This window comes from Ovis aries, chromosome 7, assembly GCF_016772045.2.
Source record: "Ovis aries strain OAR_USU_Benz2616 breed Rambouillet chromosome 7, ARS-UI_Ramb_v3.0, whole genome shotgun sequence".
NCBI classification, from domain to species: domain Eukaryota; kingdom Metazoa; phylum Chordata; class Mammalia; order Artiodactyla; family Bovidae; genus Ovis; species Ovis aries.
This window is the reverse complement of record NC_056060.1, coordinates 1,548,095-1,573,094: the sequence shown is the minus strand read 5'-3', so window position 1 is coordinate 1,573,094 and position 25,000 is coordinate 1,548,095. Positions and strand designations below refer to the sequence as shown.

Below are 25,000 nucleotides of genomic sequence, written 5' to 3'. Positions count from 1 at the left end.
TTCTTCTAATCCCTATGACAGACTGCCTCACATCCAGCTTCCATCAAGACTGGTCCAGATATAAAAAGGACATATTCCACATAGACCAGTCTGGATTAAGAACGAACCTGATAACCCAGTTCAGAGCAGAACAGAAAGGAGGTTCTAGATCCAGGCTAAGGTTAACTGCTTTCACCGTTGCCATTTTTAGAAAAAGAAACTGCAAGTACATGAACTCCATGGCGCATCTAAAGGAAAGCCTGAGGTGATGCGGGAAGCACTGTGTTGATTCAGTCTCAGTAAATGTGTCTTCATGAAGAACTATTTTTATTATCCTGAGATTCTTTTACAGACCCCTCCTGAGAAGTAAAGAAATTACGAAGCCCAGAGTGTTCCAAATCAAGTCAGCTATACCTCAGAGAGACATTTGCCTTAACAAAGCATGTTTCTATCCTGAATACCCATTGGAAGGACTGATGCTGAAACTCCAATACTTTGGCCATTAATGTGAAGAGTCAACTCACTGGAAAAGACTCTGATGCTGGGGAAGACTGAGGGCAGGAGGAAAAAGGGGGCAACAGAGGATGAGATGGTTGGATGGAATCACCGACTCAATGTATATGAATCTGAGCAAACTCCGGAAGATAGTGGAGGACAGGGAAGCCTGGCGTGCTGCAGTCCAAGGGGTCACAAAGAGTCAGACACAACTGAGCAACTGAACAACAACAAGTACTCTTTACACACATAGAACATCTAAATCTAGGCATCTGCTACATAAATTTCCCAGGACTTGGTTCCATGGAATATACAGTTTAATAAAATTTGAATTTTTTCATTTAACATTCCAGGCATGAAACTCCCTTTCCTCAGAATTCCTCATCTTACATGCATTCAAGTCAGGACATTATTGTACTGAATAACTGGAAGATCTTGAAAACATGAAGACTTGGGTTTGAATTCTGATCTTAATACTTGCTGGTTGTGTGACCTTGGGGACATTGTTTAACCATTTTAGCTTCCTTTTCTTCATCTCTGATGGTAAAGTAACAATATTTAACTTGAACAGTTGTTCTGGGTATGTAATGAACATAAGAAAATGTTCAACAGTTGCTGGTGTATTGATGACAGTGATGGTGATGGCTGATACATCTGGATTGAGGCCTGTTGGTTATTTCTGTTCTCCAGGAGAGAAAGTTCCCTGCGATGTGGGGTCTACCTGTCACAGGGACATATTTATCAGGCATATATGTATGTACTAGTTTCTCAGTCATGTCTGACTCTTTGTTGACTCCATGGACTATAGCCCACCAGGCTCCTCTGACCACAGAATTCTCTGGGAAAGAATACTGGAGTGGGTAGCCATTCCCTTCTCCAGGGATCTTCCTGACCCAGGGATTGAACTCCTGAATTACAGACAGATTCTTAACCGTGTCAGCCACCAGGGAAGCCCCCTGTTGCTGCCTAATTCTCTAGGGTAGCTGCCCATCTTCTCATGCAACACACACCTATTCCCTGAGATGGGCATAAAGCCCTCCATAACCTTTCCTCGTCAGTTCTGCAGCCACCGCCAGTCTAACTCACCTACAGACGCATCCTTACACTTTGACCACACCTGGATGACTAGCAGTGCTGCAGGCTGCCTCCTGCATTGCAGGCAGATTCTTTACTGTCTGAGCTACCAGGAAAGCCCTCTACTTCCCCCATCCCCAGCCAGTTCAGGCATGGCCCCAAAGCATGGTCCACTGCTGATGGAGGGAGGGGGAGGGGGAGCTTTTCTTTGCTGCACTCATCTCTTTTTCCTGTCCTCTTTCTTCCTTTCATCCCCAGTTCCTCTTCCCAATCTCTGCATTGGCTTCAAGAGTTGATCTAAGCGGTCCCCATCAGGACCTCAAAGTCTTCTATGTAGGTGTTAATTATATACAAGATCCTTACACAGGCATTGTTCATTAAAATAAACTTCTGGGCACAGAAAAAGAGTAAAGCAATAAACAAATCCAATCTAATGGACAGTAATCCAGGCATATTCACAGAAATAACTCCTCTGTTTTTAAGACAAAGACTTTTCCCCATGTCCTGTGCTATTCTAGCATCGGGCTATTCTTAAACTCTTATTCACCATTAAGTAACTATGGGATACGAAGGGCTGTTTCTACTAGTATAGAGAGGAAGTAGGGAAATATGAAGTGAGGTTTACTGACAATCCCCTCAAAGACTTACAGCTGGGGGGCTGCCCTTCTAGCGTGAGGGAGGTCCCAACACCTATCTCAAAATCCAAGAGAAGCACGTCAGGAACGGAATCATGTCTTCCTTCCCAGACACTCTACCCACCCTGCAGAAATGACAGGCTTTGGTCAGTTACCTAAAGGAAGGCTAAACTGTCATGGCCTTATTCTCATAGCTTCCTACAGTTAAAAGGAAAACAGTGCGTTTAAACAGGCAAAGACTAAGTCATGTTTACAAATCACCCCTATTTTTTCTGAGTTTACTATAAAGAAACAAATTCAGAAGACCAAAAAATCATGTGATTTACACATCTGATGTTTTTCCCACATGAAAAAAACACGTCTTAAATAAGTTTCCTCCTTCATATTACGTATTTTCTCCTAAGCCTGTATCAGAAATGCCAACTCTTAGAAATAAAGGTAACGGAAAAATAAATTTTGATCTTAACAAGCCCTAGAAAACTTTAAATAAACTATCAATACCACCTTCTAATTCTTTTGCAATGATACAAGCCATTGTTTGAAATTCTCTAGCTTTTCACATTTTTTCCTTTGGAATGTTAAAAAAAAAAAAAAAACAAAAAAACAAAAAAAGACAGATAAGGTCTATACAATTTTAGCAAGACAGTCAATCTTTCCAGGCAAGGTCTGACATACAAGATCAGAAACTGAATTTCCCTCTGCTGGAAAAATGCTATTTCAAAAATATGAAGCTAATACAAGATATTTTCTATGGCCTTCAATTTAATCTCTCAGTATAGATTTACAGTTTTGCTATGTTGACTTATAGTCGTACAAGACAGAAGTCAGTGACCTGAATATGTCCATTCCCTCTGAAGCACGTACTAACGACCACTGGCCTTTAGAAAGCAATTCCTTCCTATGGAAAGCTAAGTAACACACCCAATTTTTAACTCCTACTTTGTGAAATCTTGTGAAACAGAACAAGCTTGTTATAGAAAAAGCTCAAGAACATACTGCCATCAACAGCATTCCATTTGCCTGCCTCTTCTCATCCTAGCACGTTCTTGAGAACAGAACAAGAAACCCACTCAGACAATCAGTGAACCGCAATGAACAGACCCCAGACCCAGATGACTCAGTGGAGGCTAGGAGAACTAAGGCAGAAAGAAGAGAAAAGCTATTTTAACAGGCATATAAAAAAATGAAAGGTCAAATATGGTATTTTTAAGGTAAGCATTAAGCATTATAAGCATAAGACTTTCTAGCTCAGGTTAAGATCTGTCTTAAGACTTTTAAGCCAAAAGTCATATTAATGAATATACTTTCATATCTCAAAACCCTCACCTTCAAAATCTTTCCTCTTTTCATCATCCAAGAGAGCCTGTCAACCTTATAACCAAATAGAATCTACACTAACCAATTTGCTAAGTTTGTTAATAACTCTCTACCATCCAGCCAGTTAGGAAGATCTTGAGTTAAATCCTCCTGAACAAATGACATCCAACACCAGAAGCTTGGTTGCCTTTATTACTCTTACTTCATCAAGCTTATGAATGAAAACCTCTACTTAGTTTATCTTATAATTGCTTGCCCAACTTATAAAACTTAGATAGGCACCTTTTTACACTGTATTTCTTTTAAATACTCTTTAACCATTTACTTTCCTAAAAAGCAATAATAACCACAAGGAGCTTAGCCAGGTGTTCTGTGATAACCCAGAGGAGTGAGATTGGGAGAGGGGGAGGGGGGTTAGAAGGGAGGCTCAAGAGGGAGAGGATTTGTGTATATTTATAACTGACTTGTGTCGTACAGCAGAAACCCACACAGCATTGTAAGGCAATTATCCTCCAACTTAAAAATTTTTTTATATTTTAAAAAGCAATAATACTTATCACTATAAGACATTAGTCATTTGGCTCCTAACACATTAAATGGCTAATTCAGTCCTCCTAACAACACAAAGGGAAAGTACTCTCTATAATATAATCGTAAAGAACAGAAACCATGTGAGCCACCTATCAAGAAATCTACACACACAAACTGTGAATCCTACAACTCTGCGGACTTTTGGCAGAAGAGGGAAAAAATTCAAAGAAATTAGCAATGGAAAACATGTTCAAGTTTTTCAGTTACCAGAGAAGGCAGAGATATGATGAAATTTACAACCAGGAAGTTTAATATGGAGTCACTGCACTCACCGTTTGGTGGTTTCTGTCACAGTAACGCAGTCCAAAATAGTCCACCTCCACAAGGTTTATGTGACGAAACACGTGTTCAAGGACAACGGACCCCTTCGTTGACTTCTGCAAAAATAATTCACAGGTTGTGTCTTTTTTTTTTTTAATAAGGTGTCTTGTCTTTCTCAGTGGGACACAGCCACAGTTCTCATCTTTTATTAGCTTTGCTCACAGGGAAACAATTTTATTAGCCCATAGTTCCCTCTTTAAGTTTTGCCTCAATTACAAAGAGATTTAAGTATTAAATAAATTCTTCTGAAAAACAATTTTAAATTATTATTTATTATAAATTAATAAGATGCTTTTCTTATGAGACTAAAATATTAAGACAAAATTATTATTTTAATAAAGATAATAGCTTATATGAAGTACGTCTAATAAATTCATCAAAAAAAATTTACTTTGGTTAAAATCCCATACTTCTCTCACTTTAAAAAGCAACTTTCACCAGGATCATTACTCTCACAACTAATGCAGAAGATATATAAAGTTAAAACAGCAATTTTTAATAGGCTTCCCTTGTGGCTCAGCTGGTAAAGAACTGCCTGCAATGTGGGAAACCTGGGTTAGATCCCTGGGTTGGGCAGATCCCCTGGAGAAGGGAAAGGCTAACCACTCCAGTATTCTGGCCTGAAGAATTCCAGGGACTATACAGTCCATGGGGTCGGAAAGAGTCAGACACAACTGAGCGACTTTCACACACACAGAGCCAAAGCTTTTTGAAATTTTTATCTCATTTTGCTTAATAAGGTTTTATGTTTTATTTTTTAATTGAAATATAGTTGGCATACAATATGACATTAGTTTCCAGTATACTATATGATTTGACATTTGCATACATTATAAAATGATCACCATGATAAGTTTAGTAACCAACTAGTCCCACATACAGTTACTACAACATTATTGACCATATTCCTTATGCTGAATATCTCTGTGATTATTTAACTGGAGGAAAATTACATTATTGCGATTATTTTGCCACATATCAACATGAATCGGCCACAGGTATACATGTGTTTCTCCCATCCTGAACCCCCCTCCCACCTCTCTCCACTCTATCCCTCTGGGTTGGCCCAGAGCACCAGCGTTGGGTTCCCTGCTTCATGCATCGAACTTGCACTGGTCATCTATTTCACATATGGTAATGTACATGTTTCAGTGCTAGTCTCCCAAATCATCCCACCCTCGCCTTCTCCCACTGAGTCCAAAAGTCTGTTCTTTACATCTGTGTCTCCTTTTGCTGTCCTGCATGTAGGATTGTTGGTACTATCTTCCTGAATTACATATATATATGTATACACATTAATATACTCTGCAATTATTTATTACATAACTGGAGATCTATATCTCTTAATTCCTTCACCAATTTCACCCTCTCCCTTCTGGCAACCATCCATTTGTTCTCTGCACTACAAGTCTATCTTCATTTTGTCTTAGTTCACTCTGTTTTTAGATTGTACAGGCATTTGTCTTTCCCTGTCTGACACACTGCTTTTAGCGCAATGTCCTCTAGATCCATCTATGCTGTCACAAATAGCATGGCTTCCTTTTTTAATGGCTGCCTAGCATTCCACTGTGCATAGATGCACAACACGTCTTTATCCACTCATGTATCAATTAACACCTGGGCTGCTTCTACATCATGGCTACTGTAATAACGTTGCAATGAACACTGGAGTCCATATAGCTTTTCAAATCAGTGTTTTTGATTTCTTCATGTAAATACCCAGAAGTGAAACTGACGGATCATATGGCAGTTCTATATTTACTTTTTTAGAAACCCTCACACTACTGCCCATAGTGGCTGCATCAATTTACACTCCCACCAGCAATGTACAAAGGTCCCCTTTTCTCCACAGACTCATAAACACGGATTATTTGTTGCTTTTTGATGGTACCCATTCTGACAAGTGTAAGGTGGAATCTCACTGTGGTTTTGATCTGCATTTCCCTGATCCTCAGTGATACAGAGCTAGTGATACAGAGCATCTCCTCACACGTCTGTTGGCCATTAGCATGTCTTCTTTGGTAAAATATCTATTCAGGTGTTCTGCCTATTTTTAAATTGGGATGTTTGTGTGTTTTTGACATCAAGTTGTATGAGTTTTTCTGTCGACCTTGGGTATTAACCCTTATTGGATATATGGGCTGCAAATAACATTCCCTCATTCAGTAAGCTTTTTATTCTGTTGATATTAATAATTTCCTTTCTGTGAAAAACTTTTTAGCTTGATACAGTCCCATTTGTTTATTTTTGCTTTTGTTTCCCTTACCTGAGAAGATATTTCCAAAAAGTATTTCTCAGACCAATGTTGAAGGGCACCTTGTCTATGCTTTAAGACTTTTATGGTTGCGGGTCTTATATTTTTCATCTTTAATCAATTTTGAGTTTATTTTTGTATATGCTGGGAGAAAGTAGTCCAATTTGATTCTTTTTCATGTAGCTGTCCAGTTTAACAAAGATTATTGAAGAGGCTGTCTTTCCCCCGTTTTGTATTTTCTTGCCTCCTTTGTCATAGATTAATTGTCCATAGCTCAGGTTCATTTCTAGGTTTTCTATTCAGGTTCATCGATCCACATGTCTGTTTTGTGCCGGTACCATATTGTTTTGATTACTGTAGCTCTGTAGTATAGTTTGAAATGAGGGAATGTGATTCCTCCAGGTTATTTCAAATTACTGCCTTTGTGCTGGGATTCAAAGTATATCAGGTATTGCAGTCATTCTTTAAGAGTGGAGTCTTTGTTTTCTACAGCCCTTTAGCTCTCCTGTCTTCAAAACCAGATATTCTGGGGGCTTGTCTTCCCAATGCAAAACTGTGGGCTGGGGAGCTCAAAGTGGGGGCTGCACTTTAGGGAAAAATTCGGCAATGGTGATTATCCTCCTGTTTGTGGGTCACCTTCCCAAGGAGTGTGGGTGTTAATTATACTGAAGCTTTGTCTCTCCCACCCGTCTCGTTGTGGTTCCTTCTTTACATCTTTACTTGCGGAAAGTCTTTTTTGAAACTCTTCAGGCCATTCCCATAGATGGTTGCTCTGTAAACAGGTGGAACTTTCACGTGCGCATGGAAGAGGGGAGCTCAGGGTCCTCCTACTCTACCATCTTGGCCACCACCAGCAAGGCTTTCGTTTTCAATCCTCACCTAACAAAGCCACAGTTAAACCACCAAAGTCAATGTTCTGAAAATGTCTTTGTCTAGATATTAGACTTTATCTCTTTCATACAAACACAGACATGAGGAAAATATTTCCCTTGTCTGGTAAATGCTAATACCTATCTAAAACATCTAATCTCTCCCCGTCCCACTACATAGTCTTTAAAGATTATCATCTAACATATTAAATATTATCCATACATAACCATTTAATCAGAAAACATTACTCCATATACACATTAATCTCAAAAAGAACCTATTTTGATGGTATACCTACAGATAGATTTTTTCCTTCCTTTTTTCTCATCACTGACAGGTACGAGAAATTCCCAAGACATTACACATTATGAGGCAGGGCTTTGTTCAGTTGCACTTTCTTCAGAGAATTACCATTTCTTACATACTCATGTAAGATGAGAACACTGCATTGTTTTGAGAAAATAGATTGTAATATAAGGGAAATGTTTTTGATTAAATATAAAATGGGTGATAAGAGGTGATAAAATCACACACTGGGAGAAGACAGTGCTTGTTACAAATCCCATAAACTACTTTGGTTAAACTTAATTGGTCTTTTGTTCAAAATCCATTAGATAATCTATAAACAAAAAGCCTTGCTATGAAGTATCTTCAGGTTGTTAGACATTTTCTGCTATAGTAACAATGCCACAACCCAAAAATGTCTCTTTGTGCTCATGTACCTATGTCTTTAACTACAGTAAAAATCTCCTAGTGAAACTACTCTTTCAAAGGACAGGCCTACTTAAATTTACAATGGGCACTGCCAAAAAGACCATTACAATTCATGCAAGGAGAGTACATGTCTCAACACCCTTGCCAACATTTGGACTGAGCAAAATTTTTCCAATCTGACTGAGCAAGAAAGACGGAAGGACAAATTATTTTAATTTGTGTTTTCCGGACACTAATAAGTTCAGTTCAGTTGCTCAGTCGTGTCTGACTCTTCACGACCCCATGAACTGCAGTATGCCAGGATTCCCTGCCCGTCACCAACTCCCGGAGCTTGCTCAAACTCATGTCAATCAAGTCGGTGATGCCATTCAACCATCTCATCCTGTTATCCCCTTCTTCTCCTGCCTTCAATCTTTCGCAGCATTGTGGTCTTTTCCAATGCTTCTTAGCACTTTGGTTATTCTTTAAATTGAAGTTTATAAGCAAATTCCCTCAAATACTTCTAATACCTGTACAATTTTACTTAGTTTATTTAGTTCTTCACTCCATCTGGAAACTATTTCTGTGCTTGGAATGAGGATCTAATTTTGTTTCCAAATGGATAGACAACTAAACCACTATTTACCTAGAAGGCCATCATTTCCCTTTTGACTGAAGCAAATTTATCATCTACTAAACGAATCCTCGTTCTATGCCACGGATTACTCCTAGACTAATCCTTCAAGATTTTATTAACTTTAGTTTAATATAGTCTGTTGATCTCTGTCATTCTCTTTCAAATTTGTCTCCGCCAATTCTTAGACATTTCGCTCTACTACAGGAAGTTTAGAATCAGCTTGCCAACTTAATAAAAAATTCTGTTAAGAATCTGACTGAAATTAAACTGAATTGACAGACTAGATAACTTGGGAGGTAATGATATGATATTTACAAAGTGAAACCTATATGATTTTCTTTTATATCCACCAAGGAAATTTTATACTTTTTTCATGTAAGTCTTAAAAAATTCAACTTGGGCTCCGTGGTAGGTAGAAGTTATAAAATGTGCCCCCCTCCCCCGCAAAAAAAAAAGTCCTGCTCTAATCCCTGGAACCAGATATAAACCTTCTTATTGTCTTATGTGTTACAATTTTTACATTAAAATGGGAAGATTATTGGATTATGTTAGACGTAATCACTTGGGCCCTTATAAGCCAAGCACATTCTACAGCAAAAGAGGAAATCAGAAGGGAAATCAGAGATGTTTAAAGCATGAGAACAACTCCATAGGTCCTTGCCACTTGAAAGATGGAGGGGGCCATGTTAAACAGCCTCAAGAAGCTGAGAGTAAGCCCCAGTTGACAGCCAGGAAGGAAATGGGAACCTGAGGCCTACAACCACAAGAACTGGATTTTGCTAAGTCCTTGAAAAACTCTGCAAGTCAATTCTTCCCCAGATCCTTCAGATAAGAGGCCAGCACCTTGATTCAGTCTTATGAGCCTGAGCAGAGAATTGATTCACGCCATCCTGGACTTTAGACCTTCAGAATGGTAAGAAAACCAACAGGACTACGTTTAAACCACTAATTAGTGGTAATTTGTTTTGCAGCAATAGAACACTAACACAGGCTTAATGTTAGCTATTTTGTAGTTGCTATATTATACTTGCTGACTGGCTATTGTTACTCTCTTGGTAAGCAACTGATTTTCTCCACTGCAGGCTCTGTAGACGTCACCTGACAGTAGGTTAGGTCTTCTCCGCACCCTAGTATCACAGCCACTAAACCTGGAGGTTATTACACCCTCCTTCCATGATCCGCCTGCCCATGTGCTGGGCTACAGTATTCACTCTCAATTGTTTTCTACACTTGCCTTTTGCCTCAGTAATTTTTCTCAACCATCTCTGCTTAACTGCGATTAGCTTATTCTCCAGGAGGCTATGGAAAATACACATGCCTCTTTCCTATTCAAAACAGTTTCAGAAGGCTGCCATTCAAGCCAGGGCTCCACCGCGATCTAACCTCTTCTCTGGGTCTGTTCTTCTATCCAGGTACAGACAGAAACAGGAAGAACCAAAGAACTCCACTTAATTCTTCCATCCCAAGCAGGTAAAGAAGTGCTTTGCGGACAAAAGAGGAATGATTGATGCTTAAAATTACATCAGTGAAACGGGGCAGATCTGTTAAAATATACATATAAATTAAGGCTGCCTTTATATAAAAACCTTTTCTGCTTCTATTTCTATAAGAAATGTTAGCCTTTTCACATATATCCTCTCACATACAGCCTTTTTGTGCTACTCAAAAAGCATAACAAAGATTAAATGCCCTACTAATGAAGAAAATACACAAAGACAAGCTTGGAAAAACAGCTTAGAAGTTTGGAAAGTATATGAAGATTGCAAAAATTTCACACAGGAATCACTGTTTCCAAAACTATCATTCCCAAAATACCAGAACGTAAGTCTGTAAATCCTCTGTGACAGTTTTGCATTTATATAGAATCTGATGCTGAAAATACTTTACAAATATTATCCTTTAGCGTATGTTATCCTCTACAGAGAAACCACAAGGAAAGCACGCGGTGTTAGGCAATGGATCCAGAGCTGAGCAAAGGAAAAGCGTGTGTTTCACGGTTCCCTCTATAGCTTTCTGTACACTGCAGGTGTGCCTGCACATGCACCTGGGGAAGAGCCGGGTGGACCTCAGAAATCCTCTTTCTGTCACTTCTTCAAGCAAACATGTACATGAAAAACTTTCAGCTTCTCATCTATCATACTGCAATACGACAAGACTTAGAAAACTTGGACGCCAGCAGTACATTAGCTACTGGGGTGGGGTGACACCGCCAGCTTCCATATCTGCCCATCCGGCACCAGCTGAGCCCCTCCAGTTCGCCGCCCCGTCATCTGTATTCCACGGCAATGCCTTCTGCTTTTACACTTATGGATAATTTCATTCTTCACATATGGGTCCTTCACAGAGATTGCCTGTGGGCTATATGTTGCAATGCACATTGAAAGTCTTCAAGTTCCACAACAGCCATTCTTGAATAAAGAAATTAAGAACTGATTCAGAACTGATGAGAGCCCAAGAATAAACTAGAAATACCCTGGGCAAAGAACAGGCCAGTTCAGGATTTATTACTAAAAAAGGACAAGTAAGTATCATCAAGGATATTATGAAAGGATAATATCATTCATTCAAACATTTATTGAGGACCTACTACATGCCAGCAAGTGATTAACACTGATTTAAAAAAGTACACTAATAAGAATGCCAGGGGAAAGTCAGACACACCTGGACCATAACACTAAGCACATCGCTATGGAGGAAGCAGGTGACTGGCTTCTCAGAACCACAGAGAAGCCAGGGGGTTATGGAGCAATAAGAAACTCCCAGAAAGTGAGACAGGGAAGGACTTGGTTTTCATCAGAAGTTTTTTTCTACATATGTCTGATAATTTTGCACATGTCTTACTTGTATAAAAAAATTTTTAAAGAAAAATAAATCTAGTAGAAACTAGTCATTATCTTTTTTTCGCTCACAGCTATAATCGTTTTGTAGATTTGGTTCACATGCCATGAGCTATTAAGTACAGAAATGTAGAGAGAGGAGAGAGCACTATGATGGTGAGTTGTCAACATGCTGACCACATATACACCAACAATTTATGGTCCCACCTGCCAAAACAGTGACTACAAGACTTTTTCATCTTAATTTTCCCCGAGCCCTCTGAGCAGGCAAACCTAACTGTTCTTGGCCATCATATACGAGTATGGAGGTCATGTGCCCCAGTACTTGAACCGCTGGAGACGTATCTTCCAAGGCAGACAGTTCATTTCATCTGAAGTTTAATATAAACTTATTTTTTAACTTTAATCCCTTCAGCACTTAGCAAAGGAAACTCATAAATGTGATTGTATTTAGCACCCTTCCAGTTCTTTCTGAACATTTCTAGAAGAATCTCTGCCAAAATGAGCAAATCAACAGAGATGCCACAAAATAAGACCCAATGGCAACCAAAGCGCTGGGCAACACGCCCAAGGACTTTCTGAATAATGAATAAACTAAAATATTGTCATTGATAAAGAGCATCAGCTAATGAGACTTTCGAGAGAATGAGTTAAGTGCCACCACAAATGACAGAAAAGGAAACTTCACGAGGTCTCCCCGCATCTTGGCTTGTCTGCACTGGTCCCTTTTGGTGGAATATCTTCTCTCCTTTCTGTCCTCTTCAAAACTCCACTTATCCTCCAGAACTCAGCACAAATACCACTTTCTCCATAAGGCCTGTCTCTATCCCCTCAACCTCCTTATGACCTCAGCCTTCCTGGACCTACAAAGTGTCTTGTTTTTGTCCATCTCTGAGACTTACGCTATTCTGCCTTTATTAAAGCCATCTGATATTTCTCTTAACTTTGCCACCGATATTTAGAAATTCTGAAGGCAGGTACCGAGCATTATACACCTCTTCCTTTGCATGCCAGTCCAATAATCCACACACAGTAGGAACTCCATAAAAGGCTACTGAATAAATACTAAGGACCAGCAAACAAGGAAGGGAAAAGAGGCGCTGTTGGAAATACGGTGGCCTATGAAAACATCGCTTCCTATTTCTCAGTGAAGATTTCCACTTTGCCTGTCCCATCAGACTTGCAAGCGTGAAGGAAGGTGGGCGGGTTCAGGTGTCCTGTTGACCTCAGCGCTACTTAGTTTACTTTTAATTTCAAAAATATACATTTGTTTCAGTGTTAATATAATTTCAAAAGGCTTAATAGGCTCTGAATTTGGTGTAAGTACTTTATATTTGAAATTTATAAGACACAAACAAATTAGAGGCTTGATATTCAACTTCAATGTATAAAATGTAAAGATACACAGTTTTCTTTATGTAATAAAATAAATCTGACAAGAATTGTGTTTCCTATCATCAGGAAAACAAAAATTATCAATATGAAGCAATTAAGAAGAAAATAAAGAAGTAAAGGAAGCTTCTGGCCTTTGTAACTCCATTCAGAAAACTTCATTTAATTGTCAGAATCGATTAACTTACCTTTCAAGTGACAGTAAATAAATGCCTGTGACATATTTCTGGATGGTAAATTATATGCCACTAAAATCTCAGCAAATACAGAGAGATTACTTTCATTACTGACATTTTAACAATATTCTGGAAAGAACAAAGCTACAGGAGGCTTATGATCACAGAGAAAGACTCCTAGGCAGGACGAGTTTATTTGAAAATACCATCAGTGAGACTTTCAACCAGAACAAAGGATTCTTCAAGTGAGTAACAACACCTTTGCAGATTCACATGACATTACAAACCAGAAAGGCAAGTTTTTACCAGCTGCACAGAATGATAACTATTACATTCTAGACAAACAGCTTACTCCCTCACAAAGGGGAAATGAAACCTTCAAAAAATTATTTAATCTCAGGCCTATAGAAAGTCACTATATTTTCATTCAATATTTTTGACAGAATAGATTTCAGGTTCTCTGAAAAAGCAGAAATTACATTAATTTTTCTCAGCTCAGGCCCATTAGGATAAGGTGAAGCAGGGGCATGGAGGAGACATTCCTTAGGCACCAACGGTAACTGTTTCTCAGGTCAGGTACTGTTAACCATCATATGAAGGCTTTTGACTAAGAGTTACCTTCACCCTAGGTGAGGAAATTTGTAAGAAAAAAAGACTTTCTTAAACCTATTAAAAAGCAGAGACATTACTTTGCCAACAAAGGTCCGTCTAGTCAAGGCTATGTTTTTTCCAGTGGTCATGTATGGATGTGAGAGTTGGACTGTGAAGAAGGCTGAGTGCCGAAGAATTGATGCTTTTGAACTGTGGTGTTGGAGAAGACTCGAGAGTCCCTTGGACTGCAAGGAGATCCAGCCAGTCCATCCTAAAGGAGATCAGTGCTGGGTATTCATTGGAAGGACTGATGTTGAAGCTGAAACTCCAATACTTTGGCCACCTGATGTGAAGAGCTAACTCACTGGAAAAGACCTTGATGCTGGGAAAGATTGAGGGCAAAAGGAGGAGGGGACGACAGAGGGTGAGATGGTTGGATGGCATCACTGACTCGATGGACATGGGTTTGGGTGGACTCTGGGAGTTGGTGATGGACAGGGAGGCCTGGAGTGCTGCGGTTCATGGGGTCGCAAAGAGTTGGACATGACTGAGCGACTGAACTAAACTGAACTGACATTTAATCATTAAATAAAATAAAATGTGTACTTTTCAAGGTACTACGTATAGTTTTCACATATAAAAGCTTGCTCACATTGATGGACTTTTCTCAGACTTTCATCTAGTGTTTCTGTCTATCATTGTGTCACAAACACCTCCAGGCTTAGTGGCTTCAAGCCACCCCCATGATTTGCTCACGATGTGCCCTCTGGGCAGGGCTCAGAAGGCATAGCTAGTGTCTACTCTGTCTAATGTTGGCTAGAGAGGTCACTGTGGACTCGTGATGGCGTCATTCAAGAGTGACATCTCACCCCAGGCGACTGGAGGGGCAGGAGGGCTGGGGGGCCTTTCTCCCCTCGCTCCCAGTCTCTCCTGCTCCAGGGCCTCTCCCAGCAGGGCAGTATGACTTTATCACATGGTGATTAGAGCCTCCAAGAGGGCGAGGAGAGACGCTGTCCAGTCTCTCAAGGACCAGGCCCAGCAAAGCATCACTCTTGCTACACTCTATTGCTTGAAGTCAGTCCCAGGGCAGCCCAGATGGAAAGGAAGGGAAGGAGACTCTGTCTCTTGAGGAGTCATGCCATGAAGGCACAGGGAGTGACTGGGAGAATCGCTGGTACTCAACCTTATAGACAGCCTAACATATTTTACTTCCTAGTCCAAGAGTTGGACACGACTGAGCGACTTCACTTTCACTTTTCACTTTCATGCATTGGAGAAGCAAATGGCAACCCACTCCAGTGTTCTTGCCTGGAGAATCCCAGGGACGGGGGAGCCTGGTGGGCTGCCGTCTATGGGGTCGCATAGAGTCGGACATGACTGAAGCAACTTAGCAGCAGCAGCAGCAGCAGTCTCTCTCTACACCTATTACATTCTTCTCTTTCCCCCCTCTGGTCAGCTCGTCTTTGCTGTAATGTTTCAAATGACAGACACGTCTCATTTAATGTAGTTCCTTTTCTTGCGCTTTGCAGATACTGTGCTTTTCACAACGTGGAAGTTTGTGGCAACCCTCCATTGAGCAGCTCTCTCGGCACCATTTCTCCGACAGCATTTCCTCACTTCACGTCTCTGCGTCACACTTTGGTAATCCTCAAGAATATTTAAATCTTTCTCATTATTATTATATTTGTTATGGTGATCTGTGACACTGATCTTAGATGTTACACTGTAAACAGATTCCGAAGGTTCGAATGACGGTTAGCATTTTTCAGCAATAAAGAATTTCCTATTTAAGGCATGTCCCTTGTTTTAGACATTATGGTATTGTACACTCAGTAGACTATGGTATAGTATCAACACAATATTCTATCCACACTGTACACCTGCCATACAACCGACATTTCCGTTACAACTGAGCCATCCCTGCAGCCGTGACTCCACAGAACCATCACAAAGCAGTGTCAGGGTTAAAGCGCATCGCCCCAACAGGAGTGATGGTGTTTCCTTTCATGTCTCAAACTCTTAGAGGGGTGGAAGAAACTAACTCACCTTCTCTCCCTTCCTTCCTGAACAACTGAAACATTCCACCGAAAAGCCAGGAGAATCCCTCCCTTTTCTTCAACACTTGTTAGCGACAGACAGCAGACTCAGGGCTGAGCAGGGTGGTTGGGTGGTGGTGCAGCTGGAGGTTGAGCCGAACAGTTGTCTGGGCAAGGATGGCCACCGAGGAAGGCAGCGGCCTGAGTGGGCAGACTGGTCACACTGAGGGGAGGGACGTAATAATAAGCAGATATATTGTGAAAACGGAGAAGGCAATGGCAACCCACTCCAGTACTCTTGCCTGGAGAATCCCAGGGATGGAGGGGGAGGGCTGGTCGGTGCCGTCTATGGGGTCGCACAGAGTCGGACACGACTGAAGTGACTTAGCAGCAGCAGCAGCATATTGTGAAAAATAGGAGCCAGATTTCTTGTTAGAAAAAGGAGTTACACAAAGGAGAAAACCAGAATGAATCTTGTGGGGTAAATACATGGTTTAGTATTTTCACATTAATACGTGTGTGTGTGTGCATATACACCCCAGTTCTCCAGACCTTCCCACCGAGCAGGCACGGGAGCAGGGACACCCGGAGAGCAATGGCCAGTGTTGTGCCTGGAACTTCAGTTCTAAGTATCATTCTCTACTCCTTAGAAAACAGACCAATTCAAGCCTTGGACAGGGAAGTAAAAGACCCAAAATGATTTTTTATTACAGAAAGGAATGGCATGCTCAAAGAATGATGGGGCCCTTCCAAAAGAACAGAAGTGTTAGTTTGAAGGGAACTCTTACCAATCAAATCAGGGACGATTTGAACACCACTGTCAGTGAAAATATCAGATTATAATCCTCTGAGAGGAATCCCTGAGTTCACGTGAAACAGAAACAAATAATGAATAAACAGAAGAGAAAACACTTCTGCATAACAAATGCCAACTTGTAAATGCTGGAAAAAGGACAGAATTAGAAGAGGACCATCACGGTCATGACTGACTCAACTGAGACGCATCAGCAATGATAAATGAGCGGGTGAAAAGCCAGAGGAGGAACAGAATATTTTACAAGGTCTCAGAATATCTCCCCACAAAATACTTATTACAAAGAATAAAAAAGAAACTTTACAGTGAAAAAAATCTCGCGTCTTTACCTCAATCAGACAAGTTTAATTTCTCCAGGAGTGGGAGAAACTGACATCAAGTACCGCCTCAAATAGGATGCAACAAATAGAGCGCCACTTCAGTGGTTTTCCTGCCAAAGCTATTTAAGGTGAATTTAACCCTGAGGAAGCAACAGACAAGCCCAATTTGAGGGACCCTGCACAAAACATCCGGTGTAGTCTCTTCAGAAATCATAAGCTCACGAAAGTACTGAGTAACCATTCCAGATTGAAGGAGAGTTGAACATGTTAGCAAAATGCCATGAATAGTCTGATTTGGATTATTTTCTTCTAAAGGGGACAATGTTGGGACAACTGACAGAATTTGAAGAGGCTTTGTATTAAATAGCTAGACTATACCTCATTTCCTGGTATTGACAGCTGTGCCAAGATTATGCTGCAGAGGGTCCCTGTTTATAGGTAATTGGCACTAATGCATTCAGAGGTAAGAAGTCAGGTTTTCAACTTACACATGGTTCAGTAGGAGAGACAAAATCATGATAAAGCCTATGTTGTAACATGTTAACTGCATCTGTGAGTGAAGAGGAAAAGAGTTTATTCTATTTACAACTCACTCGGCCTTCTAACTTTATGATTGTATAATTTTTTGACGAAATTTCTTCAATTGGGCGAAATTTCAAATTTAAGATAAAGTGGGGACTTCCCTGGTGGCACAGTGGACGGGAGTCTGCCTGCCAGTGCAGGGGACACAGGTTCGATCCCCAGTCTGGGAGGATTCCCCATGCCGCAGAGCGGCTGAGCCCAAGTGCTGCACCCACTGACAGCCCACGTGCCCGCGTGCCCGCGGGCCCCAGCCAGTGAGCCCCCGCGTGCACGCCTGGAGCCCGCGCACCGAGGGCCGGAGCTCTGCAGCGAGAATGAGACCTGTGAGCGCTGCGAGGGAGAGCAGCCTGCGCTCCCTCAAGCAGAGAACGCCCACGCAAAGCAATAAAGGCCCAGTACAGCTGAAAGAAAATGGACAAAACATTTTTAAACTTATAAAAAATGATAAAGTGAGGCTTTGTTAATATTTTGTTCTGTCACAATAATTCAAAGTCACATAAGCCAAAATCACATTAAAAAAAACTGCTGGCACTAACTTTTATTGGCTCATACTAGTACTTTACACGTATTAACTCAGGGCTGACAGCAACCCTGTGAGCTGGAGGTGAGACCACGGCCAGCGCTTCCCATCTGCCACACACTTGACACTGACTTAAGAACACCACATCTTTCCATAAAGATTGAATCCTCATACCAACTCAAGGATATCGGTGTTATCATTTTCCTCCTTCCTGAGACAAGACAATTAGAACCCATAAGTAAAGCAAACTTCCCTGAGAGCACACAGTGAATGGCCGAGTCAGGATTAAAACCTAGGCAGTCTGGCTCTAGAAGCCATGCTCCAAATTGCTCTCACACTGTACGGAGAAAGCGAGAAAAGAGGTGTGAGGCCAGAATTCTCTCAAACCTCCTACAGAGAGTTTCTCAAAATCTGTGTTATAGCCAAAGGATCCACCTGAGTTAACTGCAGATCTTAAAACTCCCTAAAATGATCTGGCCAGAAATTTCAGTTCGTTCTATCTCGGAAGACACGGTGACTGGTCCTGGAAGGGCTTCTCATTCTAGTGGCCCCAGCAGACCTCCAGGGCCACTGTGCTGGCGAGGAGGGCCGTTAGAGCATCTAGCAGCTCCTCCGAACACTGTGGTCGATGCGTCTCAGTCTGATGGCTTATAGTCATCTACACGCACGCACGCACGCACGCACGCACGCGCACGCACGCGCGCACACACACGCACGCACGCACGCACACGCACGCACGCGCACGCACACGCACGCACGCGCGCACACGCGTGCACACACGCACGCACACACACACACGCGCGCGCTCTTACCTTCCAGTACTTGATTTACCACAGCCCAGCAGCCCTCTTAGCCTGTCTGAGAATGAGGCATCCAGGGTAAAACAAACTCAAATTACAGCCCAAGTTAGAAGGCTCAGCCACTTGAGTGAGGGAACCCAAGATAAAAAACTAGAACGGTGTCTATTAAAAACAAACAAAAAATAATAAAGGAGAAAAGGTAATAGGGATTTTTTTTCTTTTATTTTTTATTTTTTCAAATTTTAAAATCTTTAATTCTTACATGCGTTCCCAAACATGAACCCCCCTCCCACCTCCCTCCCCGTAATGGGGATTTTTAAGAAGATACTATTAGAACACACCAAGAAAAGGCTTTCTGAAATCAAACAGCATGACTTCTGAAATTAAGATGTCAACAGACACAATGGGAAAGAGCGCAATCACTACTGATCAGGAAGATCAGATAAGCATAAGTGAAAATAAGAGAGACATAAAAGATCTAATCAGAAGATAGAACATGCAGAAAACAGGTTCTCCTAGAAGAGTAACAATACCAGAAAAGAAAGAAACTGGAAGGGAAAGTGGGAGGGGACAAAACAAAAGAAAACCTCCCTGAGCTAAACGAAGGGATAATTCTCTAGATGGCAAGGGCTCACAGTAGCTCAGGCAGTATTAATGAGGAATAAAGAAGACACATGCCTAGGCTTGTGAATACTTTAACTGAGAAGGGAAATCATCTGCAAGCATACATCTTATTAAGTTATGTAAACATAACTCCGGAGAAGGCAATGGCAACCCACTCCAGTACTCTTGCCTGGAAAATCCCATGGACGGAGGAGTCCATGGGGTGGCGAAGAGTCAGACACGACTGAGCGACTTCACTTTCATTTTTCACTTTCATGCTTTGGAGGAGGAAATGGCACCCCACTCCAGTGTTCTTGCCTGGAGAATCCCAGGGACGGGGAGCCTGGTGGGCTGCCGTCTCTGGGGCCGCACAGAGTCAGACATGATTGACACAACTTAGCAGCAGCAGCAAACATAACTTCACTATTTCAAGAAACTCTTACCCGGGAAGATGAAGCTACAAACAATTTTATTGTTTCAGGAACTTCCAAAAACCCACTTATTTAAACAATAGATGGCTCAACTAACCCTTATTAAGATCATGGCATCCGGTCCCATCACTTGATGGCAAATGGGGAAACAGTGGAAACAGTGGCTTACTTTATTTTTCTGGGCTCCAAAATAACTGCTGATGGTGATTGCAACCATGAAATTAAAAGATGCTTACTCCTTGGAAGGAAAGTTATGACCAACCTAGACAGCATATTAAAAAACAGAGACATTACTTTGCCAACAAAGGTCCGTCTAGTCAAGGCTATGGTTTTTCCAGTGGTCATATATGGATGTGAGAGTTGGACTATAAAGAAAGCTGAGTGGCAAAGAATTGATGCTTTTGAACTGTGGTGTTGGAGAAGACCCTTGAGAGTCCCTTGGACTGCAAGGAGATCCAACCAGTCCATTCTAAAGGAGATCAGTCCTGAGTGTTCATTGGAAAGACTGATGTTGAAGCTGAAACTCCAATACTTTGACCACTTGATGCGAAGAGCTGACTCATTTGAAAGACCCTGATGCTGGGAAAGATTGAAAGCAGGAGGAGAAGGGGACGACAGAGGAAGAGATGGTTGGATGGCATCACCGACTCGATGGGCATGGGTTTGGGTAAACTCCAGGAGTTGGTGATGGACAGGGAGGCCTGGCATGCTGTGGTTCATGGGGTCACAGAGTCGGACACGACTGAGTGACTTAAGAGTCAATATCCCTTAGTCAGCCCACCAGTCTTAAATTGTTTTACCAAAAACCTGGTCTAATTCTATGTCCTTGCTCTGAACAGGCTGCGTCAAATCAGACCCTAACAAACCTCTCAAATCCCCCATCTTTGTCCTCCCTCCTCTGAAAAAGTCAGTCGTGATCTGTCTCATTGCAGTAAGCAATAAACTAAACCTTGCTTTATCTATGGGCTTCCCTGGTGGTTCAGATGGCAAAGAATCTGCCGGCAGTGCAGGAGACCCAGGTTCAATTCCTGGGTCAGGAAGAGCCCCTGGAGAAGGAAATGGGAACCCACTCCAGCATTCTTGCCTGGAGAATTCCAAGGACAGAGGAGCCTGATGGCTACAGGCCATGGGGTCACAAACAGCTGGACACAACTGAGCAGCGAACACTCACACACTTGCTTTATCTATCCTGGGTTCTTCAGTCTTCTCAGAATCAGCAGTCAGGGACTCAAGATTAGGAGGAAATCAGTCAGGCTGCCCGGGGTGGTGAAGAATCCACCCGCCAATGCAGGAAACACACGAGACAAGGGTTCCATCCCTGGGTCGAGAAGAGCCCCTGGAGTAGGAAGTGGCAACCCTCTCCAGTACTCTTGCCTGGAAAATTCCATGGACAGAGGAGTCTGGTGGGGTACAGTCCATGGGGTCAGAGTTGGACATGACCGACCACAAATGAAGTCGCTTACACAAGTTGAATAGAGGATTTACAGAAGAAAGAGGATTAGATCAGCACCAGATTTCTTGACTGCAGTCCTGGAAACAAGAGCACGGGGATACAGTGACCACTGAAGGGAAAAAGCCTTAACCCAGCTGTCCTTCACCGGTCAGGAAAGTCGAAAACCCCTTCTTTCAACATGAAAAAGTAAGAAGCTACTTAGCCAATGAACTCAGCCTGAGGAAATCTTGGAGGCTGTGCTCTAACTGGAGAGAGAACTCAAGATGTGAAGGACAATAAGGAGGGCAGAAGTGGCACAATGTATCCACTTTGTGGATAAAGCATAAAGCTGATATGACTCAATTCATAGTTTATAACTTAAATGTTTATTGTGTGGCATACAATAAGAAGAAACGTAATAAATAGATGAGAACAAAAAAGTCTAACCTGTCTAGGTAAAACTCAAAGCAGGGGCACTCTCTTTAATTTGTTTGTTAATATAGAATTTTTAATCATAGCAGCTCTCAAAGTATTCAGTGGGGAAAGAACCACTAAAAAAAACGGACAAGCAGAGAATGTCCATTTCCGTGCTGAGGTGGGTAGAAAACTGAGCAGAAATGCGACCATGGGCCGAAGGAAGTGAAAGAGTGGACATGACCAAGTGTAATAAAAGTAAGTAAAAGGTGGATGGAAAGGATGAAAGCACACACAGCATTGAGGGTGATAAACGTGAGTTGTGCAAGAGCGACGGTCTTTTCGGACCCTGCGGGATCTATGTTACGGACATGAAAGCACCAGCGATACAGCCAAAGATGTTTACTGCTTCACTGCGAGTGGCAAAATAAAATCCCCCAGCTTGGGGGCCCACCAGCTGAAAAAGGACTGAATAAACCACAGTCATCCAAAATAAGGAATTATGCAACAGTTAACAAGTTGAATTAATATGTACTGAGCTAAAGTGATGTGCATAAGGTATTTTACTTACAAAAGCAGAGTTGTGTTTTAAGTGACTAATATGGAATTAAGTTTTTTTCTATGTATCTCTGCCTTTTGAATATTTTCTACAACAGTTTGTTTTACTTTTGCAATGTCAAATTTGAGAATTTCAAAATTTTTTTAATTTCAAAACCATCTAAGGAAAAGAAAAGAAAAGGTTATGGGGAGGTCATTCCTTGACAAGAGAATAGCAAAGAGGCAGCTGAAGGTGAGTCCAGGCCCTCAGTTTCGCCCAGCTCTGCTCCTGCCCCGCTGTGTCATCTCTGGTGGGCCGCTGAACCACTCAGGGGCCCAGTCTCTTCACTTGCGAAATGGGGTAAGTGAACTGAACTCTTTCCAGCTCTGGCAGGCAGTGAATACGCAACAAAAACTGTAGACTGAATCCTCTGGAAACCCCCACTGTCTGCCTCTTTCTCTGGGAACTTAGAGTTATCCAAAATCTGGTCAAGGGTCAGCGCTGCCAATCCACCTTGAAGGCATGACCACCTCCCACTCAGTAGAAAATTCCTCCAGGAGGTTATCAAGAGAACTGTCAGATCTACACAGAAACCAGACAAAAACTGTTTCCTGGAGTCCCTTCGTCAAACAGGGCCCTCTGGGTTTCATAGGAGAGGCAATAAGCCATCTCCCTTGGGTATTACTGGCCAAGGGGTAATGCAACATAATTAAGTATAAGATGTTTCTTTTCAGCTCAAATTTCTGAAAAAGGAAGAATACTATCAGAACCAAAGTTTTGTTTTGTTTTGTTTTTTTCCTTAAGTTTTATAAATTGACTTTAGTCGCTGAAAGCGTTCTACTTGCCATGCCTCTAACAGACAGGGTCTTGTTCCAGTCCCTGTTACTTCATTTAGTGTTCTTACCTCCTGAAAAGTATGTGATACACAGCAGTTCACAGGGCAAAGGCTGGGACTCTCTCAACTCACCCTCTCTTCTTTATTTTCATCACTACTTCCTTTTTCTTGTTTCTGCTCTCCACTCTTAAGATCAACCAAATGACTAAAACCTCACACCCCTACAACATGTAAGTTCTGCAGTCAATCAGAAATCTTCAGAGGCAACAGAGCACTAACAGCGTCACAGAATCAAGTATTTACTCACGCAACAAACATTCGCTGGGCATCTGGCACACACCGTGCTAGAATTTATTCACTCAACAAACATTCGCTGGGCATCTAGTACACGCTGTGCTAGAGACATTCCGTACCTGATTTAACCCTCACAACCGCTGTGTAAAACAAGTCAGCGCAGCTTCAATCTTACAGATGGGGGAAACTAAGGCTAAGGAAGGTCAGCTGAGTGACTTGTCAAAGTCACGGAACCAGCTGAGTGCTGAAGCTCAGATACGCACCTGGGCTCCCACGTTCATGGTCCTTTCTGAACATGACGTCAAGGCTCAGAAGAGCAGACACACTTCTGGCTAGAATAATTTGAAAAGGCCTCCTCAAAGAAAAGAAATTCAACATATTATGGATAGCTTTTTTAAGAAGGAACCCTCCATGTTTAAATTTATTGATTCATAAGACATAAATATCTTTTAAAGCTCCTTTTAGGGCTTCTCTGGTGCCTCAGCGATAAAGAATCCGCCTGCCAATTCAGGAGATGCGGGTTTGATCCCTGAGTATGGAAGATCCCCTGGAGAAGGAAATGGCAACCCACTCCAATATTCTTGCCTGGGAAATCTCATGAACAGAGGAGCCTGGTGGGCTACCGTCCATTGGGTCTCAAAAGAGTCAGATAGAACTTAGTGACTAAATAATAACAAAGCTCCTTTTAAGGATATAAAATGTTAAAACTATCTATACCTACTTAGTAAGACATTTTTCTATTTAACAGAAATTGTAAGCTACAAACTTCAGCTGTAAATAGAAGCACCTTGAATACAGTGAACAATTAATAACTAATCCTCGATAACAGAAAGCGAGCTAGGAGGGCAGCACTGGATTTGAAATGGGGTCTGGCTGTCCAGTCAACCCACCCTTCGCGTTCACTACAGTTCTACAGCTTTTGATTAAATGCCATCTCCACGTATCAGTTTATCTCTTCTTCATATGTTCATTGTATTTCTAATATTTCGGCAAGTTACAGTCCTTCAAAAAGATGCTGTAGAATACTGGAGAGAAAGATTCTATATAACAAAACAATCTTAGTTGAATGCAACTTTCCCAAAGATATAACATTATGAATAAAGAGTTGTAGTTCTTGAGCAGAAAAGGATTGTGTATCTGATAAATACTTTTTAACGGTTATATCTAAACTGTTCTTTTTAATGAAGTGATTTGTATAGTTATATAAGTAGTGAAATAGAGCTAACTTAAGAATTTGCCTCAGAATGGATTAATAACCAGAGTAGAGACTAGAATCCAATTCTCCGAACTGTTCAATATTTATCCTGCTCATTTAAAATGTTGTTCCCTCTGTAAACATTTTGTAAGCAACTAGTATTTCCCTAAAAAGTGGCCAAAAAAAAATCAAATTTTCACCATTCAAACTAAACTATACCACCAAGTTTTTCTGAAATTTTATTATTTTCTCACTAATCCTCAAGTAGCAAAGCACCTAATGTGTGTGTGTGCTTAGTCGCTCAGTCATAACTGACTCTTTGCG

General features: G+C 41.4%; 1 protein-coding gene across 8 annotated transcripts in view; it reads right to left on the bottom strand.

The window, feature by feature from the left end:
* EPB41L4A (erythrocyte membrane protein band 4.1 like 4A) overlaps positions 1–25,000 on the bottom strand; it is a 287,090-nt gene that overhangs the window by 169,324 nt on the left and 92,766 nt on the right. For all 8 annotated transcript variants that reach the window (XM_060418719.1, XM_027971446.3, XM_060418721.1 and 5 more), the window contains exon 2: positions 4,364–4,468. In XM_060418719.1, coding sequence (XP_060274702.1) covers positions 4,364–4,468 — 105 coding nt within the window. The remainder of the gene's footprint in view (positions 1–4,363; positions 4,469–25,000) is intronic.